Consider the following 23,935-nt stretch of genomic DNA (forward strand, 5'->3'; position numbering starts at 1 on the left):
TCCTCTAACACTGTCTTCTCTGGCATCAGGCTAGTTATTACAAACTGTTTAAAGTTTAAAGTGTCATTAGTCGTATGTACAGGATACACATATACACTGTCCAACAAAACGCTTACTTACAGGTTCCTTCTTGACAATGAAACAACAATAAGAAATAATACAAGATAAGAATATGAACAGAAAGTAAATGGCTTAGTAGAATAGAATAGACATTTTAGCATATGTATAATACAGGAAGTTTGTAGTAAATTAATTACATTTATGTATCAGGGAAGGGGGGATTAGGGGGCAAGTGTTTAAATTGTGCAGTATTAGCAATAGTAAATAAGAGTCTGGTAGCAGCAGTTGTGATGTGTGTGTACCACATACTCTCACTACTGGTGTCCCCCAGGGCTCAGTTCTAGGCCCTCTCCTCTTCTCACTCGGCTCCGTCATATCCTCACATGGTCTCTCCTATCATTGCTATGCGGATGACACTCAACTACCTTTCTCCTTCCCCCCTTCTGACACCCAGGTGGCAACACACATCTCTGCGTGCCTGGCAGATATCTCAACTTGGATGTCGACCCACCACCTCAAGCTCAACCTCCACAAGACAGAACTGCTCTTCCTCCTGGGGAAGGCCTGCCCGCTCCAAGACCTTTCCATCACGGTTAACTCCACAGTGTCTCCCTCCCAGAGTGAAAAGAAGCTTGGCGTGACCCTGGACAACACCCTGTCGTTCTCTGCAAACATCAAAGCAGTGACCCGCTCCTGCAGGTTCATGCTCTACAACATCCGTAGAGTATGACCCTACTTCATACAGGAAGCGGTGTGCGGGACTTAATCCGGCACTTGTCCTCTCCCGTCTGGACTACTGCAACTCGCTGTTGGCTGGGCTCCCAGCTGGTGCCTTTCAAACCCCTGCAACATCCAGAACGCAGCAGCACGCCTGATTCTCAACCTTCTCAAGTTCTCTCATGTCACCCCACTTCTCCACACACTCCACTGGCTTCCAGTTGAAGCTCGCATTCACTACAAGACCATATTGCTTACCTATGGAACAGCAAGAGGAACTACCCCTCCCTTCCTTCAGGCTATGCTCAAACCCTAAACCACAACCCGAGCACTCCGTTCTGCCACCTCAGGTCTCTTGGCCTAAGGGATGGCAGCTTACACTCAGGCCAGTCCAAGCTCTTCTCTGTCCTGGCACCCCAACGGTGGAACCAGCTTCCCCCTGAAGCTAGGACAGCAGAGTCCCTGCCCATTTTCTGAAAACATCTGAAACCCTACCTCTTCAAACAGTATCTTAAATAATCCTCCTCCTCACCTCGACCCCCGCCCACCCCCAACAAAAAACAACACTTGCACTTGACCTCTCCCCCAGCTTTGACTCTACTGTTATTGAGGAAAATGTACTTTCTATGCCTGTGATATGTGGTTGTCCCACCTAGCTATTTTAAGACTGTAGATCACTCTGGATGAGAGCATCTGCAAAATGACTAAAATGTTAAATGTAAAAAATGTGCAGCATGAATATATATATATATATATATATATATATATATATATATATATATATGTGTGTGTGAGTGTGTGTGTGTGAGTGTGTGTGTGTGTGTGTGTGTGTGTGTTTGTGTGGGTGTGTGCGTTAGTAATTGATTGCATGTATGCTAAGGTGCGGAGAGTAGGTGCAGGTGGTCAGTCCAGTTGAAGTCTTCAGCAATTTGATGGCTTGTAGGTACCAACAGGCTCAGAGACTGTTTCTATCAGACCTCATGCTCCGATGCCATCTGCCCGACGGTAAGGGAGTGAACAGCTCGTATGTGGGGTCCTTGATGATGCTGCTATACTTCCTCAGGCACCGTTTCAAGTAGATGTCCTGGATGGTTGGGAACATGGCCCCCGTGATGTCCACCACCCACTGGAGGGCCTTGCGGTCGTGGACATTTTTGTGAGATTCAATTGGTAGTTACAGTCTTGTCCCATCGCTGCAACTCCCATACGGGCTCAGGAGAGGCGATGGTCGAGATCCATGCGTCCTTCGAAACACGACCCTGCCAAGCTGCACTGCTTGCTTAACCTGGAAGCCAGCCGCACCAATGTATCAGAAGAAACACTGTACAACTGGCGACCGTGTCAGCGTGCATGCGCCCGGCCCGCCACGGGAGTCGCTAGAGCGCGATGGGACAAGGACATCCAAACCCTCGGAAGATGCTGGGCAATTTTGCACTGCCTCATGGGTCTCACGGTCGCAGCCGTCTGCGACACAGCCCGAGATCGAATCAGGGAGGTCCAACGCATACTCTGAGGATGCGGCCATGGATTCCATCTTGGCCTGCGGCTTTGTGAATATTCACTCTTTATAGAGTTTTCCTTACGTCAGCCTTGGAGAGCAAAAGCACCTGCTCATCCGGATCAGCGAGAGCCTTCCTGGATGGCTCGGTATTGTCTGCCTCAAAGCGAACATAGAATGTCTTAAGCTCATCTGGGAGGGAGGCTTCAGTGGGCACCACACAGCTGGATTTGCCTTTGTAGTCCATGATAGCCTGTAGTCCTTGCCACATGCATCGCGAATCTGAGTTGTTAAACATCGATTCAAGTTTGAGTTTGTATTATCTTTTTGCGTCCCTAATGGATTTGAGGAGCTCATACCTGCTTGCCTGGTACGTGTTGCACACCACGAGTCGTTGGGGTTTGTTCTGCGGACATTGAATGCTGCAGTACGGGCTCTCAGAATGGTATGGATTTCTCCGTTTATCCTGGGTTTTCGGTTTGGGTGTGTCCGGATTGTTATTGTGGGTACAACAATTCATCAACACATTTCCTAATGAAGCCTGTGACTGATGATTCCTCAATGTTGATGGATGAGTCCTGGATGGATGAGTCATTGAATATATTCCAATCAGTATTCTCGAAACAGTCCTGCAGCATTGAGTCTGACTCCTCTGTCCAGTGCCTAACTATTCTCTGTGTTGGTGGCTCAGTCTTGAGTTGCTGTCACGACTTCTGCCGAAGTCGATGCCCCTCCTTGCTCGGGTGATGCTCGGCGGTCGATGTCACCGGTCTTCTAGCCATCATCGATCAGTTTTTCATTTTCCATTGGTTTTGTCTTGTCTTCCTACACACCTGTTTCCAATCCAATTAATCATGTTGTGTATTTAACCCTCTGTTTCCCCTCATGTCCTTGTCGATGATTGTTTGTGATGTTATGGTACGTGGGTTTGTGTATCGGTGTGCGACGGGTATACTTTACCCATTTATTTTGTACTTTGGTTTTGGAGTTGTTTTTTTAAATTAAATACCCCATATTAACCAACTTGGTTTCTCCTGCGCCTGACTTCCCTGCCACCTACATACACAAACATGACAGTTGCTGCTTGTAGGCGGGAAGAAGGAGAGACGTGATCTGATTGGCAAAAGTTGGGGTGGAGATGGCTTTGTACACGTCACGGATATTTATGTACACATGGTCTAGCACGTTGTTTCCTCTCGTGGGGTATGTTAAATGTTTGTAATACTTGGTTAGTTAAAATCTCCCGTGATAATAAAGACTGCTTCTGGGTGATAGGATTCTTGCTGGCTAATGTTCTTGTACAGTTCGCTGAATTGTGCCTTGATGTTTGCTTGTGGCGGCATGTACACAGCTGTGATAATAACACAAGTTAATTCTCTGGGCATATGGTGGCATATATATTGGCATATATAGCATATAGTGAACAGGAGCTCGAGATATTTTTAACTTTGGTACACCAGGAATTGCTGATGAGGAAGCATATACCTCCCCCTACTCTTACCAGAAGCTGCCGTACAATCCATATGGAAAATGGAAAAGCTGTCTGGTTGAATAGCAGAGTCGAGTGAATTGTCCATAAGCCTTGTCTCTATAACAACAAAGACAAAGCATTCCCTGATGTCCCTCTGCAATTGAAGCCTTGCTCTGAGTTCACAAAGTTTATTTTCCAGTGACTGGATATTAGCCATCAGGATACTAGGAAGAGGAGGCCGTGTAGCCTGTCTTTTTAGCCTAGCTTAGAGTCTCCCTTTCTGTCCTCTTCTTCGTCGCCAGCGTTGCAAAGTTGAGCAGGAATCGGCAAGATACGCGCACTCCTCAGCGCCACCATCTTAACTCTTAGCGTCTTTGTAGTGCACTAGAGAAGTGCCATATAATCCAATTTATTTGTATTATTTTCTCTGTGTGACAAAGGGGCCAGTGTATTATTATAAAGAGAACGCTCATTTCAAGTTTTGCTGTAATATGGATGTCACACCAAATTATGTATTCAACACCAGCGGTTGGCACCAAAATTATTTTCCAATTGTTCCGTTCTGAGCAGAAGCCCTATTTATTTTGTTCGGTTCTGGTGTTCTGACCAGAAAATAAAGTTCTGAACCAGTTCGAAACAAAAGGTAACGGTTCATGTAGTTCCTTTTAGTACATTTTTTTTAACCTCTGAAATCAACTTTGTTTTTACATTTAGCTCATTAATTTCCTTCCCTAATTACTGCAGATAGAGCAGCTTGCTGTGGATCAGGTAAGATAGTTGTTTACATGTTTGATTGGTGCAGGCACGAGATGAGACTGAAATTTCACGGGTGGGGAGAGAGCGAGAGAGAGGGGTGGACATGGGGGCTTGGCTTGAAGAACTGAAATATCCAGACATGATGTGAATTGGAATGTGTTCAGCATATCATTAGCATTATAACTTCACCAAATTACATAATTATATACTAGACATGAGTCATATTTTTGGAGCTAAAAATAAAATGATTTACTGGTTCTCAAGATTTGACAATAACGGTTCTGTTCCGGAACACTAGAGATCAACCACATAATCTCCTCCTCTTTTCCCCTCCTTATTTTAAGAGGTGGTATCAAATAGTTGTCTGGGTGTTTAATCTGGGTGTTTAATTTCTCATTCTCTTTATATTCAGTCGAAGGTGGTATCAAATTGGGGCCTGGCATTTTAGGGGAGTTTCTGGCTGATCAAAGAAACAGAGGAGGAATGGTTGCATTATCATCGATTTGACCAGCCTTTAACCAGTTGGGGGTAGGGGGCAGTATTGACACGGCCGGATAAAAAACGTACCCGATTTAATCTGGTTACTACTCCTGCCCAGTAACTAGAATATGCATATAATTATTGGCTTTGGATAGAAAACACCCTAAAGTTTCTAAAACTGTTTGAATGGTGTCTGTGAGTATAACAGAACTCATATGGCAGGCAAAAACCTGAGAGGATTCTGAACAGGAAGTGGCCTGTCTGACAAGTTGTTGTTCATCTTGGCTCTTTTTATTGAAGACTGAGGATCTTTGCTGTAACGTGACACTTCCTACGGCTCCCATAGGCTCTCAGAGCCCGGGAAAAAGCTGAATGATTTCGAGGCAGCCCCAGGCTGAAACACATTTACGCTTTTGGCAAGTGGCCGATCAGAGGACAATGGGCTTATGCGCGTGCCCGAGTCGACCCCATGCTTTATTTTCTTTCGTCTGTTTACCTAAATGCAGATTCCCGGTCGGAATATTATCGCTTTTTTACGAGAAAAATTGCATAAAAATGGATTTTAAACAGCGGTTGACATGCTTCGAAGTACGGTAATGGAATATTTTGAATTTTTTTGTCACGAAATGCGCCATGCTCGTCACCCTTCTTTACCCTTTCGGATAGTGTCTTGAACGCACGAACAAAACTCCGCTATTTGGATATAACAATGGATTATTTGGGACCAAACCAACATTTGTTATTGAAGTAGAAGTCCTGGGAGTGCATTCTGACGAAGAACACCAAAGGTAATAACATTTTTCTTATAGTAAATCTGACTTTGGTGAGTGCTAAACTTGCTGGGTGTCTAAATAGCTAGCCCTGTGATGCCGGGCTATCTACTTAGAATATTGCAAAATGTGCTTTCACCGAAAAGCTATTTTAAAATCGTACATATCGAGTGCATAGAGGAGTTCTGTATCTATAATTCTTAAAATAATTGTTATGCTTTTTGTGAACGTTTATCGTGAGTAATTTAGTAAATTCACCGGAAGTTTGCGGGGGGTATGCTAGTTCTGAACGTCACATGCTAATGTAAAAAGCTGGTTTTTGATATAAATATGAACTTGATTGAACAAAACATGCATGTATTGTATAACATAATGTCCTAGGTGTGTCATCTGATGAAGATCATCAAAGGTTAGTGCTGCATTTAGCTGTCTTCTGGGTTTTTGTGACATTATATGCTAGCTTGAAAAATGGGTGTCTGATTATTTCTGGCTGGGTACTCTGCTGACATAATCTAATGTTTTGCTTTCGTTGTAAAGCCTTTTTGAAATCAGACAGTGTGGTTAGATTAACAAGAGTCTTGTCTTTAAAATGGTGTAAAAGAGTCATATGTTTGAGAAATTGAAGTAATAGCATTTCTAAGGTATTTGAATAACGCGCCACAGGATTCCACTGGCTGTTACGTAGGTGGGACGATTTCGTCCCGCCGGCCCTAGAGAAGTTAAGCCAGACTTTGGGGTGTCAGAGAGTGTCAAAGGAAGAGGAGCCCATCCCTTCACAATCAGAAGCTATCTGAGTGTCAGCAAATGCTAGGAGTGGTGGTAGGAGTCAGGCGCAGAGAGCAGAGGTAAGGAGATAATGTGTTTATTCCGTAACACAACAACACTAGTCGATCGCCAGCACATCCAATAACAAACACACTCTGACGCAAATAATCCCCCACAAACCTGGGTGGGCTACACAGGCTTAAATAACCAAAAATCGGAGACACGTGATGCAGCGGAGCTGAACAGATGTTGACAAACCGAGCTCTTGAAATTTATCCTATTATTACCTAAATAACAACGTTGAAACAATATTCTAACATCGGCTGATAAATTGTCAAATACTTACCTTCCCAAAGAGCCATGGACCTCCGACCGAGAGGCAAGAAGGACGACCAAAACGTTGTTGAATCCCAAGACAACGATAACGCCACAGCTAGCAAGTCTAGCATTAGCCCTCATATCTCAGACGACGGTTCCAGACTATTGCTCTCGGCAGCCTCGCAAGACATGCTGGCTACTCTCCTCCGGGAAATTCAGGATGGTAACAAAGGTCTATCTATGAAAATTGACAAGAAATCGGCTGAACTCCATTCTTCCATCGACGACCTGAAATCCTCCATGAATGATCTCCTTCTGAGAACGACTGAGGCCGAGATGCGCATTAGCACAGTTGAGGACACCGTCGCTCGACATGACCAGGTTCTGATAGAACTGCAGAAGGATAATGCCTACCTCAAAAACAAAGTAGACCAGATGGAGAACCAGAGCAGACGCAGTAATATCCGTGTGGTGGGATTGAAAGAGGACAGCGAGGGCCGTGACCCGGTCCGCTTCTTCACTCAATGGATCCCGGATGTCTTAGGCATAATCAACTTCACCAAGCCGCTGGAAATCGAACGCGCCCACAGAACATCAGCGCCGAAACCCCGACCAGAGGAGCCCCCACGTGCCGTTCTGGTCAGGTTCCTCCGTTTCCAAGACAGAGAGAAGATACTGCAACTCGCAAGAGCCAAAGGGGACATCACCTTCGATGGCAAGAGGGTCAGCCTTTTCCCGGATATGAGTGCCGATCTCGCCAGACGTCGCAAGCAGTTCAGACCTGCCGCCAAAGCACTGAAGGAGAAGAACATCACCGGCTACCTCATCCACCCTGCGCGGATGAAAGTTCAGTACAAAGGCCGATGCCATATCTTCAACACACCGGGAGAAGTATTCACTTTCCTCAAAGAACCGAACCGCGACTGAAAAACGGTCTCTCTGGGGGATAAGATCCAATCTGTTTGTTTTCTCTTATCTGGACTGATCTGCTGATATCGGATCCGTCTACCCCGCTATCCGGTCGCTATAATTGATTTGTACATTTTCAACTAACCGTTTTTCCCCGGGGTGAGTTCTATTACATTTACAGGAGACTATATTTTGGTTTAGTCAATATCCACTGGACGAAGCAATAAGTGGGTTTAGGCCCACCACTTCCCTCCCATTTATGTTTCTCCTCTCCCGAAAAGAGACTCAAGCAGCCCTTACCGTGGGCAGTAATTATTCAGCCATAAATGCCTATTCACAATGTTTGTTTTCAATTTAGAGAGCTCGCAGGTTTTAGTTTACGCCAAGGTTTAGCTAGTAAGAGTAAGGTGGAAAGCGAGCAGCAACGTATCTCTACAAGTGTATTCATGTTTGATTGTTGGGATTGTTGTTTTAGTCTGACAATCGGGGTGGGTGGGTTTTTTTTCCCCTTTTTTTCCATGTTTATTGTTGTTTCCTTCCTAAAGAGGCACGTAGGTCACTTCTGTGTTCAAACCAAAGTTGAAACATTTCCTGACTATTTACATATGAGAGATTTCCATTCGGTTACATATTTCAAACCCAACCTATGCTTAATCCACTAAAATATGTCACATTCAACGTAAAAGGCCTTAACAGCCCGATTAAAAGGAAAAGAGTCTATACATACCTTAAGAAATTAAAGGCCGATATTGTGTTCCTACAAGAAACACATCTTACAGCCAGCGAACACAAGAAATTGAAGAGGGAATGGGTAGGACAAGTTTTTGCGTCCTCTTTTAACTCCAAAGCAAGAGGAACTGCAATTTTGATAAGTAGACACATCCCCTTCTGCGTCAACAACACCATCTCTGATCCCTCGGGCAGGTTTGTTTTGGTGCAGGGGCATATGTTTTCAGAGTCTTGGACCCTGCTGAATATTTATGCTCCTAACTTCGATGACCATATGTTTATACAGAATGTCTTCCTTCAGGTCGCTCAAGCACCACCAGGATGGCTACTGGTTGGAGGAGATCTAAATTTTTGTTTAGATACAGTCCTTGATAGGTCCTCGGATAAACCCTCCCTTCTTACCAAAGCCGCCAAGCTCACCATGTCATTCATGAAAGATCTTAATTTACTAGACATCTGGAGACAGTTGCACCCACAAGATAGGGACTACTCTTTTTATTCACACCCACACAAGACACACACACGCATAGATAATTTTTTACTATCGACCCAACTGTTTCATAGAGTGTTAGATATCGAGTATCTCCCCAGATTGCTTAGCGACCATTCTCCTCTGGTATTATCAATCTCCATTCCTAACAAGGTAAACGGAGCATATAGATGGAGACTAAATCCTACACTCCTAAAGCAACCAGAATTTTGTGCATTTATCAAAGAGCAGATCAATATTTTTACTTTCACAAACAAACCCTCCGCTCCTGACAGTTTCATTCTTTGGGACACATTGAAAGCATATCTGAGGGGACAGATCATTTCCTATACTAAAGGGTTGAAGAGAAAATACGGTGCGGAACTGAATGTCCTTGAATCTGAAATCTCTGAGCTGGAGAAAACCTACCAAAGAGGCCCGACTAAAGATCTATATAGGCTTTTGGTAAATAAAAAACTGAAATATAATATTCTGAACACATATCAAGCTGAGAGGGCCATCACTAAATCAAAACAGCGTTATTACGAGCTTGGAGAGCAAGCTCACAAAGTACTGGCATGGCAACTGAAAGCAGAGGAAAGTAAGAGGACAATTAATGCTATAGAAACCCTTACTAATGAGATATCTTTCGACCCTACCGAAATTAATAATACCTTTAAGAAATACTATGAAGACCTCTACACTTCCCAATCAAGCGATGATCTGTCGGAGATCGACTCCTTTCTCTCCTCTCTCAACCTCCCATGCCTGTCAGAGGAAGACAGAGAGCGCCTGAGTGAAAACTTCTCTGTTCCTGAATTGGTGGAAGCCATTAAATCCTTACCTTCTAATAAATCTCCTGGGGAGGATGGCTTCCCTCCAGAGTTCTATAAAGAATTTAGGGAGCTGTTGGTCCCCTACCTCATGGAGGTACTTAAAAAAGCCGGGGAAGACAACTGCTTTCCAGAGTCTTTCTCTCAAGCAGTGATTACTGTAATCCACAAGAAAGGGAAAAACCCGCTAAAGTGCGCCTCCTATAGACCAATCTCTCTCCTTAACACAGATTGTAAACTGGTCACCAAGATGCTATCTAAGAGACTGGAGTCATGTCTTCCCCTGTTGGTCAACCCAGATCAGACTGGCTTCATAATTAATAGACTGTCCTCCAATAATCTCAGAAGGTTCTTTGATATAATTCACCTTGCTAACAAAAACAAAATACCTAGTGTCGCAGTCTCCCTCGACGCTGAAAAGGCCTTTGATAGGGTTGAATGGCCATACCTCTTTCGCGTCTTGGAAAAGTTTGGTTTAGGTACCGTTTTTGTAATTTGATAAAATCACTCTACAAATCTCCTAAAGCTAGGATTGCTACCAATGGGATTACTTCCTCCTCTTTCCCTCTCTATAGGGGGAACAGACAAGGTTGCCCAATTAGCCCCCACCTCTTTGCCCTCGCCATCGAACCGTTGGCTGAGGCTATTAGATCGTGCCCGGACATACATGGCTTTGAGGTGGGCCCCCATACCCATAAACTATCACTCTTTGCGGACGACCTTATCTTATTTCTAACAAACCCAGAACACTCCCTCTCTCACTTGCAGATCCTACTACAGTGTTATAGCTCTTTCTCTGGATATAAGGTTAACTTCGATAAAAGCGAAATCTTACCGCTGTCTGTCTTTGACCATCATACCATCAAGCACAAGTTTCCTTTTCGATGGTCGCCTCTGGGCTTCACATATTTGGGCATAATGGTGGATGGTAACCTGAACAACCTCTATAAACTCAATCTGGCCGGCTTGTTGCAGAAGGTGGAGGGTGACCTGTGTAGGTGGATGGACTTGCCTCTCACCCTACTGGGTAGAATCAATGTGATTAAAATGAATATCCTGCCCAGATTTCTATATTTGTTTCAATCTCTCCCTATCCCTGTGCCCGCAGCATTCTTTTCCTCTCTTGACAAGCTGACCAGACGGTTTATCTGGCATGGCAAAACCCCGAGGGTTAGCCTGGACAAACTGACCCTGGATTACGGTCAAGGGGGCTTAAACCTCCCCAATTTTAGAATGTACTACTGGGCTGCTCAGTCTAGGTTTCTGGCTCAGAGGTTTGACAATGGTCCCTCCCCCTCATGGTTGAACATTGAAAAGCTTGAGATGAATGATGACACGGGGGCAGAATTGTTTTACAAATGGGACAGAAAATCTATAAAAACCATCACAGACAACCCTTTAATCATACATTCTGTCCTGGCATGGTGTAAACTGCATGAGCTGTTCGGACGAGGGGGATTTCTCTCCCCTAAAACCCCTTTATGGAACAATAGATTGATCCCTATGTTTTTCCAGAATAGTAACTTTAGACCATGGTCTGATAAGGGGATCACTCTTCTGGAACACTGTTATGAGGAGGGAGATCTTATGTCTTTTGAACAGCTGAAACAGAAATACCACTTGTCTAACAGGGACTTCTTTAGCTACCTACAACTACGAGACTTTATTAGGGTGACTCTCAAGGGACAATGGAACCTACCTAAGATGTCACCTATTGAGCAATTCTGCCATGCAGACCAACCACTATTCAAGACCATTTCCCGTGTTTACGATGCTCTAATGTCAGTACTAACACTGCCTGAGCTAGATAAACCCCGACTTAGATGGGAAAAAGATCTGGGTATTGATCTTGATGAGGGCCTATGGAGTGACCTATGCAGGGATGGTGTTACATCCACATTGAACTCCAGATACAGATTGATCCAGTTTAATTTCCTCCATCAGCTCTATATCACCCCATCTAGACTGCACAAGTTCAATCCTGATATCTCCTCCCTATGTTTTAGATGTGGCTCAGATGAAGGAACATTCCTCCATTCCACTTGGCAGTGTTCAAAACTACATGGTTTCTGGCAGGGGGTATGCGATACCATATCCTCAATCCACGGGGTTGCATTCCCTTTAGACCCCGAGGTCTGCCTACTGGGTAACTATACTAACACCAATCTTAGGCAAAGTCATACTATAAAGCTAACAGAAATATTGCTAGCGATTGCCAAGAAATGTATTGCCTTGAAATGGAAATCGGATTCCCCCCTACCAGTGGCAATGTGGCTATCGGAAGTTAATAGTTGTATCCCACTGGAGAAAATCACTTACTGCTTGAGGAATAAGGTAAAGACATTTTACAGAATTTGGCAACCTTTTATTGACTATATGGAGAATCTCCCCCCACACCACATTGATTGAATCTCTATATAATTCTTATATAATGTTTCACACGTAATGTATAATATGTAGCTTACAGCAGGTGACCATATGAATCAATGTCTCATTATTATTATTAATATTTATTTTATTATGATTTATGTATCATGTATATTTTTTATGTATTATGTATGCCCGTATATATAATTTTTATTTTTTATTACGCTCGTCTGTTACCGTCACTTTGTCCTTTGTTGTCTAACATATTTTCACTTTTGTTTTGAATGTTCTTAATTGGAAAATGCAAAAATAAAATATTTAAAAAAATTCAAAAATAACCAAAAATCAAGAGAACCAAATGAGGAACAGGTGCAAACAATCAGACATACCAAACGAAAAGGAAAAAGGGATCAGCGGCGGCTAGTAGGCCGGCGACGACGACCGCCGAGCGCCACCCGAGCAGGCAGGGGAGCCACCTTTGGTGGGATTCGTGACAGTACCCCCCCCCCCTCCTGACGCGCGGCTCCCGCAGCGCGCCACCACCGGCCTCGAGGGCGACCCGGAGGACGAGGCGCAGGGCGATCCCCATGATTCGGTGGAATTCCCTCAGTAGTGGGGGGTCCAAAATGTCCCTCCTAGGTACCCAGCACCTCTCCTCCGCGCCGTACCCCTCCCAGTAGACGAGGTAGTGTAGTCTGGAAGTCTGGAGTCCAGAATGGCACGTATCTTATACGCCGGGGACCCCCCAATGTCCAGAGGGGGTGGAGGAACCTCCAGCAACTCACCTTCCTGCATGGGACCAGCCACCACCGGCCTGAGGAGAGACACATGAAACGAGGGGTTAATACGGTAGTAAGATGGAAGTTGTAACCGGTAACACACCTCGTTTATCCTCCTCAGGACTTTAAACGGCCCTACACACTGCGGGCCCAGCTTCCGGCAGGGCAAGCGGAGGGGCAGGTTTCGAGCCGAGAGCCAGACTCGATCCCCTGGTGCAAACACAGGGGTCTCACTGCGGTGCTGGTCAGCGCTCTTCTTCTGCCGTCCACTCGCCTTAGTGAGTGCGTCTTGGACGGCTCTCCAAGTGTCCTTCGAGCGCTGCACCCAATCCTCCACCGCAGGAGCCTCGGTCTGGCTCTGGTGCCATGGAGCCAGGACCGGCTGGTAGCCCAACACGCACTGAAACGGTGACATGTTGGTCGATGAGTGACGTAGGGAATTTTGGGCTATTTCTGCCCATGGGACGTATCTCGCCCATTCCCTGGGCCGGTCCCGGCAATACGTCCTTAGAAACCTACCCACCTCTTGGTTCACTCTCTCCACCTGCCCATTACTTTCGGGGTGGAAACCCGAGGTCAGGCTGACCGAGACCCCCAACCGTTCCATGAACGCCCTCCAAACTCTGGACGTGAACTGGGGACCCCGCTCAGAAACGATGTCCTCGGGCTCCCCGTAGTGCCGGAAGACATGGGTGAACAGGGCCTCCGCAGTCTGCAGGGCCGTAGGGAGACCGGGCAATGGGATGAGACGGCAGGACTTCGAGAACCGATCCACAACGACCAGGATTGTGGTGTTCCCCTGAGATACGGGAAGGTCAGTGAGGAAGTCCACTGATAAGTGCGACCACGGCTGCTGTGGAACGGGGAGTGTGTGTAATTTCTCTCTAGACAGGTGTCGAGGAGCCTTGCTCTGAGCGCACACCGAGCAGGAGGAAACATAAAACCGCACATCCTTACCCAAGGTGGGCCACCAGTACTTTCCCCTCAGGTTCCGCACTGTCCTCTCGATCCCAGGGTGACCCGAAGAGTTGAGATTATGGGCCCATCGAATCAATCGATCACGGAGACCAAGCGGCACGTACTGAACACCTGCCGGACACTGCGATGGTGCAGGTTCCAACCGTAACGCCCTCTCGATCTCCGCGTCCAACTCCCATACCACCGGAGCTACCAAGCACGACGCTGGGAGGATGGGAGTTGGATCGATGGCCCTCTCCTCGGTGTCATATAGGCGGGACAGTGCGTCAGCCTTCGTGTTCTGTGAACCTGGCCGATAAGAGATAGTGAAACGGAAACGGGTAAAGAACATGGCCCACCTGGACTGACGCGGATTCAGTCTCCTAGCTGCCCGGATGTACTCGAGATTACGGTGGTCAGTCCAGATGAGGAAAGGGTGCTTAGCCCCCTCAAGCCAATGTCTCCACACCTTCAGAGCCTTAACCACAGCTAACAACTCCCGGTCCCCCACGTCATAGTTCTGCTCCGCCGGCCCGAGCTTCCTAGAAAAGAAAGCGCACGGGCGGAGTTTGAGTGGCGCGCCCGAGTGCTGTGATAGCATGGCCCCCACCCCAGTCTCGGACGCGTCCACCTCCACTATGAATGCCAAAGAGGGGTCCGGATGAGCCAGCACGGGAGCGTCGGTAAACAGCTCCTTCAGGTGACTGAACGCTCTGTTCGCCTCTGCTGACCAGCGCAATTGTGCCGGACCCCCCTTCAGCAGTGAGGTAATGGGAGCAGCAACTTGACCAAAGCCCCGGATAAACCTCCGGTAGTAATTGGCAAACCCTAAAAACCGCTGCACCTCCTTTACTGTGGTCGGAGTCGGCCAATTTCGCACGGCTTTAACACGGTCATCCTCCATCACCACCCCCGAGGTGGAAATGTGATACCCCAGGAAGGAAACGGCTCGTTTGAAAAACTCACATTTCTCAGCCTTAACGTACAGGTCATTCTCCAGCAGTCGCCCAAGCACTTTGCGCACCAGGGAGACATGCGTGGCACGGGTGGCGGAATAGATCAGGATGTCATCAATATACACCACCACCCCCTGCCCGTGCAGGTCCCTGAGAATCTCGTCAACAAAGGATTGAAAGACAGCTGGAGCATTCTTTAACCCATACGGCATGACGAGGTACTCATAGTGGCCCGATGTGGTACTGAATGCGGTTTTCCACTCATCTCCTCCCCGGATACGCACCAGATTGTATGCGCTCCTGAGGTCCGGTTTCGTGAAAAAACGCGCTCCGTGAAATTATTCCACCGCCATAGCGATGAGAGGTAGCGGGTAACTAAACCCTACTGTGATGGAATTTAGACCTCGATAATCAATGCACGGACGCAGCCCTCCATCCTTTTTCTTCACGAAAAAGAAACTCGAGGAGACGGGTGACATGGAGGGCCGAATGTACCCCTGTCTCAGAGATTCCGTGACATATGTCTTCATAGCCAACGTTTCCTCCTGTGACAATGGGTACACGTGACTTCTGGGAAGTGTAGCGTTTACCTGGAGGTTTATCACGCAATCCCCTCGTCGATGAGGTGGTAATCGGGTCGCCCTCTTTTTACAGAAGGCGATAGCCAAATCGGCATATTCTGAGGGAATGCGCACAGTGGAAACCTGGTCTGGACTCTCCACCGTCGTCGCACCGATGGAAACTCCCTTACACCTGCCTGAACATTCCTCTGACCACCCCCTGAGAGCCCCCTGTCTCCACGAAATATTAGGATTGTGATTGGCCAGCCAGGGAATCCCCAGCACCACCGGAAACGCAGGCGAATCAATGAGGAAGAGACTAATCCGTTCCCCATGATCCCCCTGCATTACCATGTCCAGTGGCACCGTGGCCTCCCTGACCAGCCCTGACCCTAATGGTCGGCTATCTAAGGAGTGCACGGGGAAAGGTTGGACCAACGACACCAGGGGAATCCCTAGTCTTAACGCGAGCCCACGATCCATAAAGTTGCCAGCTGCGCCTGAATTGACTAGCGCCTTATGCTGGAAAGAGGGAGAAAACAAGGGGAAAGTTACTAGTACGAACATATGACCAACAGGGAGCTCTGGGTGAGGTTGGTGCTTACTCACCTGAGGTGGACGAGGAGTGCTCCGCCTGCCATCCCGATTCCCAGAGGAGCTCCCCCAGCACCAGTCGGCAGTGTGTCCTCTCCGACCACACTGGGTACAGGAGGAGCCTCCTCCTCCGGTTCCCCTCGACGCGGCCCCCCCTAGCTCCATAGGGATGTGAGCTGGAGGGCCTGGAGGTGGAACCAACAGGGCCCGGTCTGGACGTCCGCGGGCAGCCAGCAGGTTGTCGAGACGAATGGACATGTCTATTAGTTCATCCAGTGAGAGGGTAGTGTCCCGACAGGCTAGCTCCCGGCGGACGTCCTCTCGGAGGCTACACCGATAGTGGTCCATCAGGGCCCTGTCGTTCCACCCCGCTCCAGCAGCCAAGGTTCGGAACTCCAGAGCAAAGTCCTGTGCGCTCATCTCCTGCCGCAGGTGGAACAGCCGTTCACCCGCCGCTCGGCCCTCTAGTGGGTGGTCGAACACGGCCCGGAAACGGCGGGTGAACTCGGGGTAGTGATCCCTTGCCGAGTCTGGGCCATACCACACTGCGTTAGCCCACTCCAGGGCATGTCCCGTTAAGCAGGAGACGAGGACGCTTACGCTCTCCTCTCCCGAGGGATTCGGACGAACGGTAGCCAGGTACAACTCCAACTGCAGCGGGAACCCCTGGCACCCAGCCGCCGCTCCATCGTACTCCCTGGGGAGAGCCAGGCGTAGGGCTCCGGGTCCGGACGCTGGCGGAGGGGGAGATGGGGGAAGGGGAATTGGTGCTGGGGATGCGGTAGGAAGGCCACTCCTCTCCCATCGGTCCATCCTCTCCATCATCTGGCACCCCAATGGTGGAACAAGCTCCCTCACGACCACCTTCCGGAGACACCTGAAACCCCACCTCTTTAAGGAATACCTAGGATAGGATAAAGTAATCCTTCTAACCCCCCCCCCCCCCCCTTAACCTCTTATGGCTAGGGGGCAGTATTTTCACGGCTGGATAAAAAACGTACCCGATTTAATCTGGTTACTAATCCTACCCAGTAACTAGAATATGCATATGGTTATTATATATGGATAGAAAACACCCTAAAGTTTCTAAAACTGTTTGAATGGTGTCTGTGAGTATAACAGAACTCAAATGGCAGGTCAAAACCTGAGAGATTCCTTTACAGGAAGTGGCCTGTCTGACCATTTCTGGAACTTCTTTGCCATCTCTATCTTTTACTAAGGATCTCTGCTCTAACGTGACACTTCCTACGTCGTCCATAGGCGCTCAGAGCCCGGAAAAACCTGAATGTCGTCATCCCAGCCCCAGGCTGAAACACATTATCGCCTTTCTCAAGTGGCCGATCAAGGGACTGTGGGCTTAGGCGCGTGACCTGGCCGCCCCCGTCTTTGTGATTTTTTTCCTCTGTTTGCCGAAAAGGAGATTCCCGGTCGGAATATTATCGCTTTTCTACGAGAAAAATGGCATAAAAATTGATTTTAAACAGCGGTTGACATGCTTCGAAGTACGGTAATGGAATATTTAGAATTTTTTTGTCACGAATTGCGCCATGCGCGCGACCCTTCTTTACCATTTCGGATAGTGTCTGGAACGCACGAACAAAATGCCGCTATTCGGATATAACGATGGATTATTTTGGACCAAACCAACATTTGTTATTGAAGTAGCAGTCCTGGGAGTGCATTCTGACGAAAACAACAAAGGTAATGAAACTTTTGTAATAGTAAATCGGAGTTTGATCAGGGCTAAACTTGGTCGGTGTCTAAATGGCTAGCCGTGATGGCTGGGCTATCTACTGAGAATATTGCAAAATGTGCTTTCACCGAAAAGCTATTTTAAAATCGGACATATCGAGTGCATAGAGGAGTTCTGTATCTATAATTCTTAAAATAATTGTTATGTTTTTTGTGAACGTTTATCATGAGTAATTTAGTAAATTCACCGGAAGTTTGCGGGGGGTATGCTAGTTCTGAACGTCACATGCTAATGTAAAAAGCTGTTTTTTGATATAAATATGAACTTGATTGAACAAAACATGCATGCATTGTATAACATAATGTCCTAGGGTTGTCATCTGATGAAGATCATCAAAGGTTAGTGCTGCATTTAGCTGTGGTTTTGTTTTTGTGACATTATATGCTAGCTTGAAAAATGGGTGTCTGATTATTTCTGGCTTGGTACTCTGCTGACATAATCTAATGTTTTGCTTTCGCTGTAAAGCCTTTTTGAAATCGGACAGTGTGGTTAGATAAAGGAGAGTCTTGTCTTTAAAATGCTGTGAAATAGTCATATGTTTGAAAAATTGAAGTTTTTGTATTTTTGAGGAATTTGTAATTCGCGCCACGCCTATCATTGGATATTGGAGCAGGTGTTCCGCTAGCGGAACGTCTAGATGTAAGAGGTTAAAAGATTTAGATGAAGGTGAATCCACCAATTTGTAAGTCGCTCTGGATAAGAGCGTCTGCTAAATGACTTAAATGTAAATGTAAATCTGATCCATCGCTGAGCCGATTCGGTGGAGAATGGTGGTATGATGGAGGACCCTTTCCTCCATCGATGGGAGAGGAGGGGATGCTGCTCCTGCTGACTCCATAGCTGGTGCGGGATTCTGTCAGCAAATGCTAGGAGTGGTGGTTGGAGTCAGGCGCAGAGAGCAGAGGTAAGGAGATAATGTGTTTATTCCGTAACACAACAAATACGGTCGACGCCAACACAACCGGCGTGAAATGCGAAGTGCCCAAAACAACAGGTACACAGCATGCACATAAAACAACACTAGTCGATCGCCAGCACATCCAATAACAAACACACTCTGACGCAAATAATCCCGCACAAACCTGGGCGGGCTACACAGGCTTAAATAACCAAAAATCAAGAGAACCAAATGAGGAACAGGTGCAAACAATCAGACATACCAAACGAAAAGGAAAAAGGGATCAGCGGCGGCTAGTAGGCCGGCGAATACGACCGCCGAGCGCCGCCCGAGCAGGCAGGGGAGCCACCTTCGGTGGGATTCGTGACACTGAGTCACACTGGCACGAAGTGCATCACAGACTGAGAGAGGTTAGTCAAACATCACTCAGCCTGGCCCAATCAGGTAACATTACGGTCAGATGCCCCGGATATAAAGTCTGAGCTGGGCTGAGTTTCCATTGACCATTCCATTGAAAGGTGTGGCAGCTTCACTCCATCTTTGTAAAGACTACTTTCTATGAGCAGTGAGTCATTGAGTCATTAATAGCACACCACTCGTGTATATCCGCACTTAAGACACCTAATTAGTATACTACATCATTCCTTTATCATTAATTTATTTTTCTTTGCCCTGAATTAACAAGTTTAGAATGTAGTTAATTATGCTTACTATATAATCATTTCCTATGAATGTGTTATGTATGGGTTATTATGAAGTCTCGTACAGTACCTTGACACGGCTGATGTTGACCCCGCTCATGCTCCCACTGCGGTCAATGAGGAAGATGTACTCTCCATGCACCTTCCTCAGGTCAGAGGTCATGGACTTGAGGTCTGGGCAGAAGTTGAGCATGACCACAGGGTTGTGAAGGATGTCCTTGTGGAGACGCTTGCGAATGATATCCACCTACATATGGCCACATGACCAGAGGATAACATGGTGAGTGAAGTGCTTGAGATCTAGTCTACACATGGTCCAGAGGATAACATGGTGAGTGAAGTGCTTGAGATCTAGTCTACGCATGGTCCACAGGATACAGTAAGAGAAGGGTGAACGAAAGAAAATGAGATCAAATCACGTCATGCAAGCTTTGAATGAGAGCCATATCCACATATTGGAATAACTTTGTACATGCATTTGTTTTTAAATATAGTTATCTTACAAATCACATTTGATAAGATCAGCATTAAAAAGAGCTAGTTCTTAACAAAACAGTGTTCCCCTAAACTACAACACAGCTGTTTCCTTAATGCAAAAGGTGCATGAAATACATCTAACAGTTAAATATTCTCCACGGGGAATGTTTTTGATAAGCTGAATTACAGCTACGCTTCTTTAAATAAAAATATTTCATAATTCAAGGACTTTCTTTTCTTTAAGAGACCCACATTATTTGAGAAAGAAAGGGCACTCGATCAACCGGTGAATGTGTTCTTGCAGGTAGATCCAAGCAGAAGGCTGAGGACCTTTCATTGTTTCCATAGTAACCCCTTTTTAATCACACACACACCATTTTAGGGCGTGAGTGTTTTCTCTCTCCCTCCCGTTTAGGTCTACTGGTCACTGAGGATGTATGTGTGTCTACCACCGTTGTGCCATTCTGACATGTGGAGAATAAGGTACAATCTGTACTGACACATGATTTCACACCAAGAAAAATGATAAACTCACCATTTAAATAACATACCGTAGCTCCAATGTGTGTCATGTGGTTTTAAAATCATTTCAGATAGGTGGAAATAAATCAAACACTTTTATGTAATAATAATGGACACAGGAATAATGTAAAATACCTGAATCATGCAAAACTTGCAAAAGGTGTGGGGGCAAAAACCCTGTACTATTCTGGAGCACGAGTACAAAACATTACAAGGCTGCTTCTGACCATTCTACGACAAATTCTGGGAGCTGACGCTGTCATAGTCCATGTGGGGTCAAACGACATTAGGAGGGATAGCTCGGAACTTCTGAAAATGTATTTTAAAGAACTGATTCTAGCACTGAAAGATTCCAAAAAGTGGCCAATTATTTCACGTCCGGTACCACCAATGGGCTGCGGGTGTGAAAGATTGAGCAGGCTACTGGCATTACACACCTGGATAAAAGATTACTGTAGCTCTGTTGGAATCACATTTATAGATAACTTTGGCACCTTCTGAAAACAGAAGATGCTCTACAGGAATGACAAAGTCCATACAAATCATCTTGGGTCCTCCACGCATTTCAAGGCTGCGTTGAGACAATGACTTATCAATGACCCACGCCCAGCTCAGATAATTCCTATCATTGTGTCGCTGAGTTGTCGTGGTGCTGCTGCAAATGTACATTGTCCCAGGGGTGTTGGCAGACACAATGTAAGTCATTTAATTTATGTCCCTCTAACTGCCCTGAATGTCTCGGTTGATCCTACAGCTATTGTATGCAGTAATCACGTGCCTATGAACCAAGTTATACTGTTAGCATGAGGCAGTGTTCCCTAGTAAGAAGTCCACCGTGTGCAGCTCACCCTGCACAGCTCAAACATAAATACTATTGTCATGTCTACTTCTGATAAGCTTCCCAATAAAGCAATAAAAACAATCAAGCATCCCAGAAAAGTGCTAAAAATAGCCCACAATAACATATGTAGAGAAAGAAACAAGGTTCATGAAATCAATAACATGCTAGTAACAGATGACATTCATATTCTATCTCTGAAACTCACTTAAATAATACCTTTGATGAAACAGTGATAGCAATATATGGCTATAACATGTACAGAAAAGACAGAAATGTCAATGGGGTGGAGTTGCGGTCTATATTCAGAACCACATTCCTGTAAAGATTAGAGAGGATCTCATGTTAAAGTAATATGTTGAAGGAATATGACTACAGGTTCATCTGCCTGACCTAAAGCCCATTCTTGTGGGAAGCTGCTATAGACCACCAAGTGCTAACAGTCAGTATCTGGATAATATGTGTGAAATGCTTTATAATGTATGTGATATCAACAGAGAGGAATATTTTCTGGGTGATTTCAATATTGACTGGCTATCATCAAGCTGCCCACTCAAGAAAAAGCTTCAAACTGTAACCAGTGCCTGCAACCTGGTTCAGGTTATTAGTCAACCTACCAGGGTAGTTACGAACAGCACAGGAATGAAATCATCAACATGTATTGATCACATCTTTACTAATGCTGCAGAAATGTGCTTGAAATCTGTATCTAGATCCATCGGATGTAGTGATCACAATATAGTAGCCATATCTAGGAAAACCAACATTCCAAAGGCTGGGCCTAATATAGTGTATAAGAGGTCATACAATAAGTTTTGTAGTGATTCCTATGTTGATGATGTAAATCATATTTGCTGGTCTGTGGTGTGTAATGAGGAGCAACCAGACGCTGCACTTGACACATTTATGAAATTGCTTATTCCAGTTACTAATAAGCATGCACCCATTAAGAAAATGACTGTAAAACTGTTAAATCCCCTTGGATTGATGTGGAATTTTTTTATTGTATGGTTGAGAGGGATGAGGCAAAAGGAATGGCAAATAAGTCTGGCTGCACAACCGATTGGCAAACGTACTGCAATTGAGAAATCATGTGACTAAACGTAATAAAAAGAAGTAGAAACTATACTATGAAACAAAGATAAATTATATAAAGATTGATAGTAAAAAGCTTTGGAGCACCTTAAATGAAATTTTGGGCAAGAAGGCAAACTCAGCTCCATAATTAATTGAATCAGATGGCTCATTCATCAAAAACTACTGATACTGCCTCCTACTTTAATGATTTTTTCATTGGCAAGATTAGCAAACTTAAGCATGACATGCCAGCAACAAATGCCGACTCTACAGATCCAAGTATATCTGACCAAATTATAAAAGACAAGCATTGTAATTTTGAATTCCATAAAGTGAGTGTGGAAGAGGTGAAAAGATTATTGTTGTCTATCAACAATGACAAGCCACCGGGGTCTGACAACTTGGACTGAAAATTACTGAGGATAATAGCGGACGATATTGCCCCTCCTATTTGCGATATCTTCAATCTAAGCCTATTAGAAAGTGTGTACCCTCAGACTTGGAGGGAAGCAAAAGTAATTCTGTTAGAATAGTAAAGCCCCCTTTACTGGCTCAAATAGTTGACCAATCAGCCCTTAGAAAACTTTTGGAAAAAATGGTGTTTGACCTGATACAATGCTATTTTACAGTAAACAAATTGACAACAGACATTCAACATGCTTATAGGGAAGGACATTCACAAGCACAGCACTTACACAAATTACTGATGATTGGCTGAGAGAAATTGATGATAAAAAGATTGTGGGAGCTGTCTTGTTAGACTTCAGTGCGGCTTTTGACATTATTTTACATTTTATTATTTAACCTTTATTTAACTAGGCAAGTCAGTTAAGAACAAATTATTATTTACAATGGCCTACAAAAAGGCAAAATGCGTCCTGGAGGGACGGGGGCTGGATTAAAAATAAAAATATAGGACAAAACACACATCACGACAAGAGAGATACCACAACACTACATAAAGAGAGACCTAAGACAACCACATAGCATGGCAGCAACACATGATAACACAGCATGTTAGCAACACAACATGGCAGCAGCACAACATGGTTGCAGCACAAAACATGGTACAAACATTATTGGGCACAGACAACAGCACAAAGGGCAAGAAGGTAGAGACAACAAAACATCACGCAAAGCAGCCACAACTGTCAGTAAGTGGCCATGATTTAGTCTTTGAATCAAGAGATTGAGTGTTTTTTGCAGCTTGTTCCAGTCGCTAGCTGCAGAGAACTGAAAAGAGGAGCGACTCAGGGATGTGTGTGTGCTTTGGGGACCTTTAACAGAATGTGACTGGCAGAATGGGTGTTGTATGTGGAGGATGGGGGCTGCAGTAGGTATCTCAGATAGGGGGGAGTGAGGCCTAAGAGGGTTTTATAAATAAGCATCAACCAGTGGGTCTTGCAACGAGTATACAGAGATGACCAGTTTACAGAGGAGTATAGAGCGCAGTGATGTCCGATAAGGTGGCAAATCTGATGGCCAAATGGTAAAGAATATCTAGCAGCTCGAGAGCACCCTTACCTGCTGATCTATAAATTAAATCTCTGTAATCTAGATTGAGTAGGATGGTTATCTGAATCAGGGTTAGCTTGGCAGCTGGGTTGAAAGAGGAGCAATTACGATAGAGAAAACCAAGTCTAGATTTAACCTTAGCCTGCAGCTTTGATATGTGTGTCAC

General features: G+C 45.6%; 1 protein-coding gene across 1 annotated transcript in view; it reads right to left on the reverse strand.

Annotated features, from left to right (window-relative positions):
* Window positions 1-23,935, reverse strand: part of LOC106567143 (von Willebrand factor A domain-containing protein 5B1) — a 68,996-nt gene that overhangs the window by 31,812 nt on the left and 13,249 nt on the right. Inside the window, exon 9 of the mRNA XM_082959726.1 lies at window positions 19,411-19,587. Coding sequence (XP_082815852.1) covers window positions 19,411-19,587 — 177 coding nt within the window. The remainder of the gene's footprint in view (window positions 1-19,410; window positions 19,588-23,935) is intronic.

This window comes from Salmo salar, chromosome 13 (assembly GCF_965601325.2).
Source record: "Salmo salar chromosome 13, fSalSal1, whole genome shotgun sequence".
NCBI classification, from domain to species: Eukaryota; Metazoa; Chordata; class Actinopteri; order Salmoniformes; family Salmonidae; genus Salmo; species Salmo salar.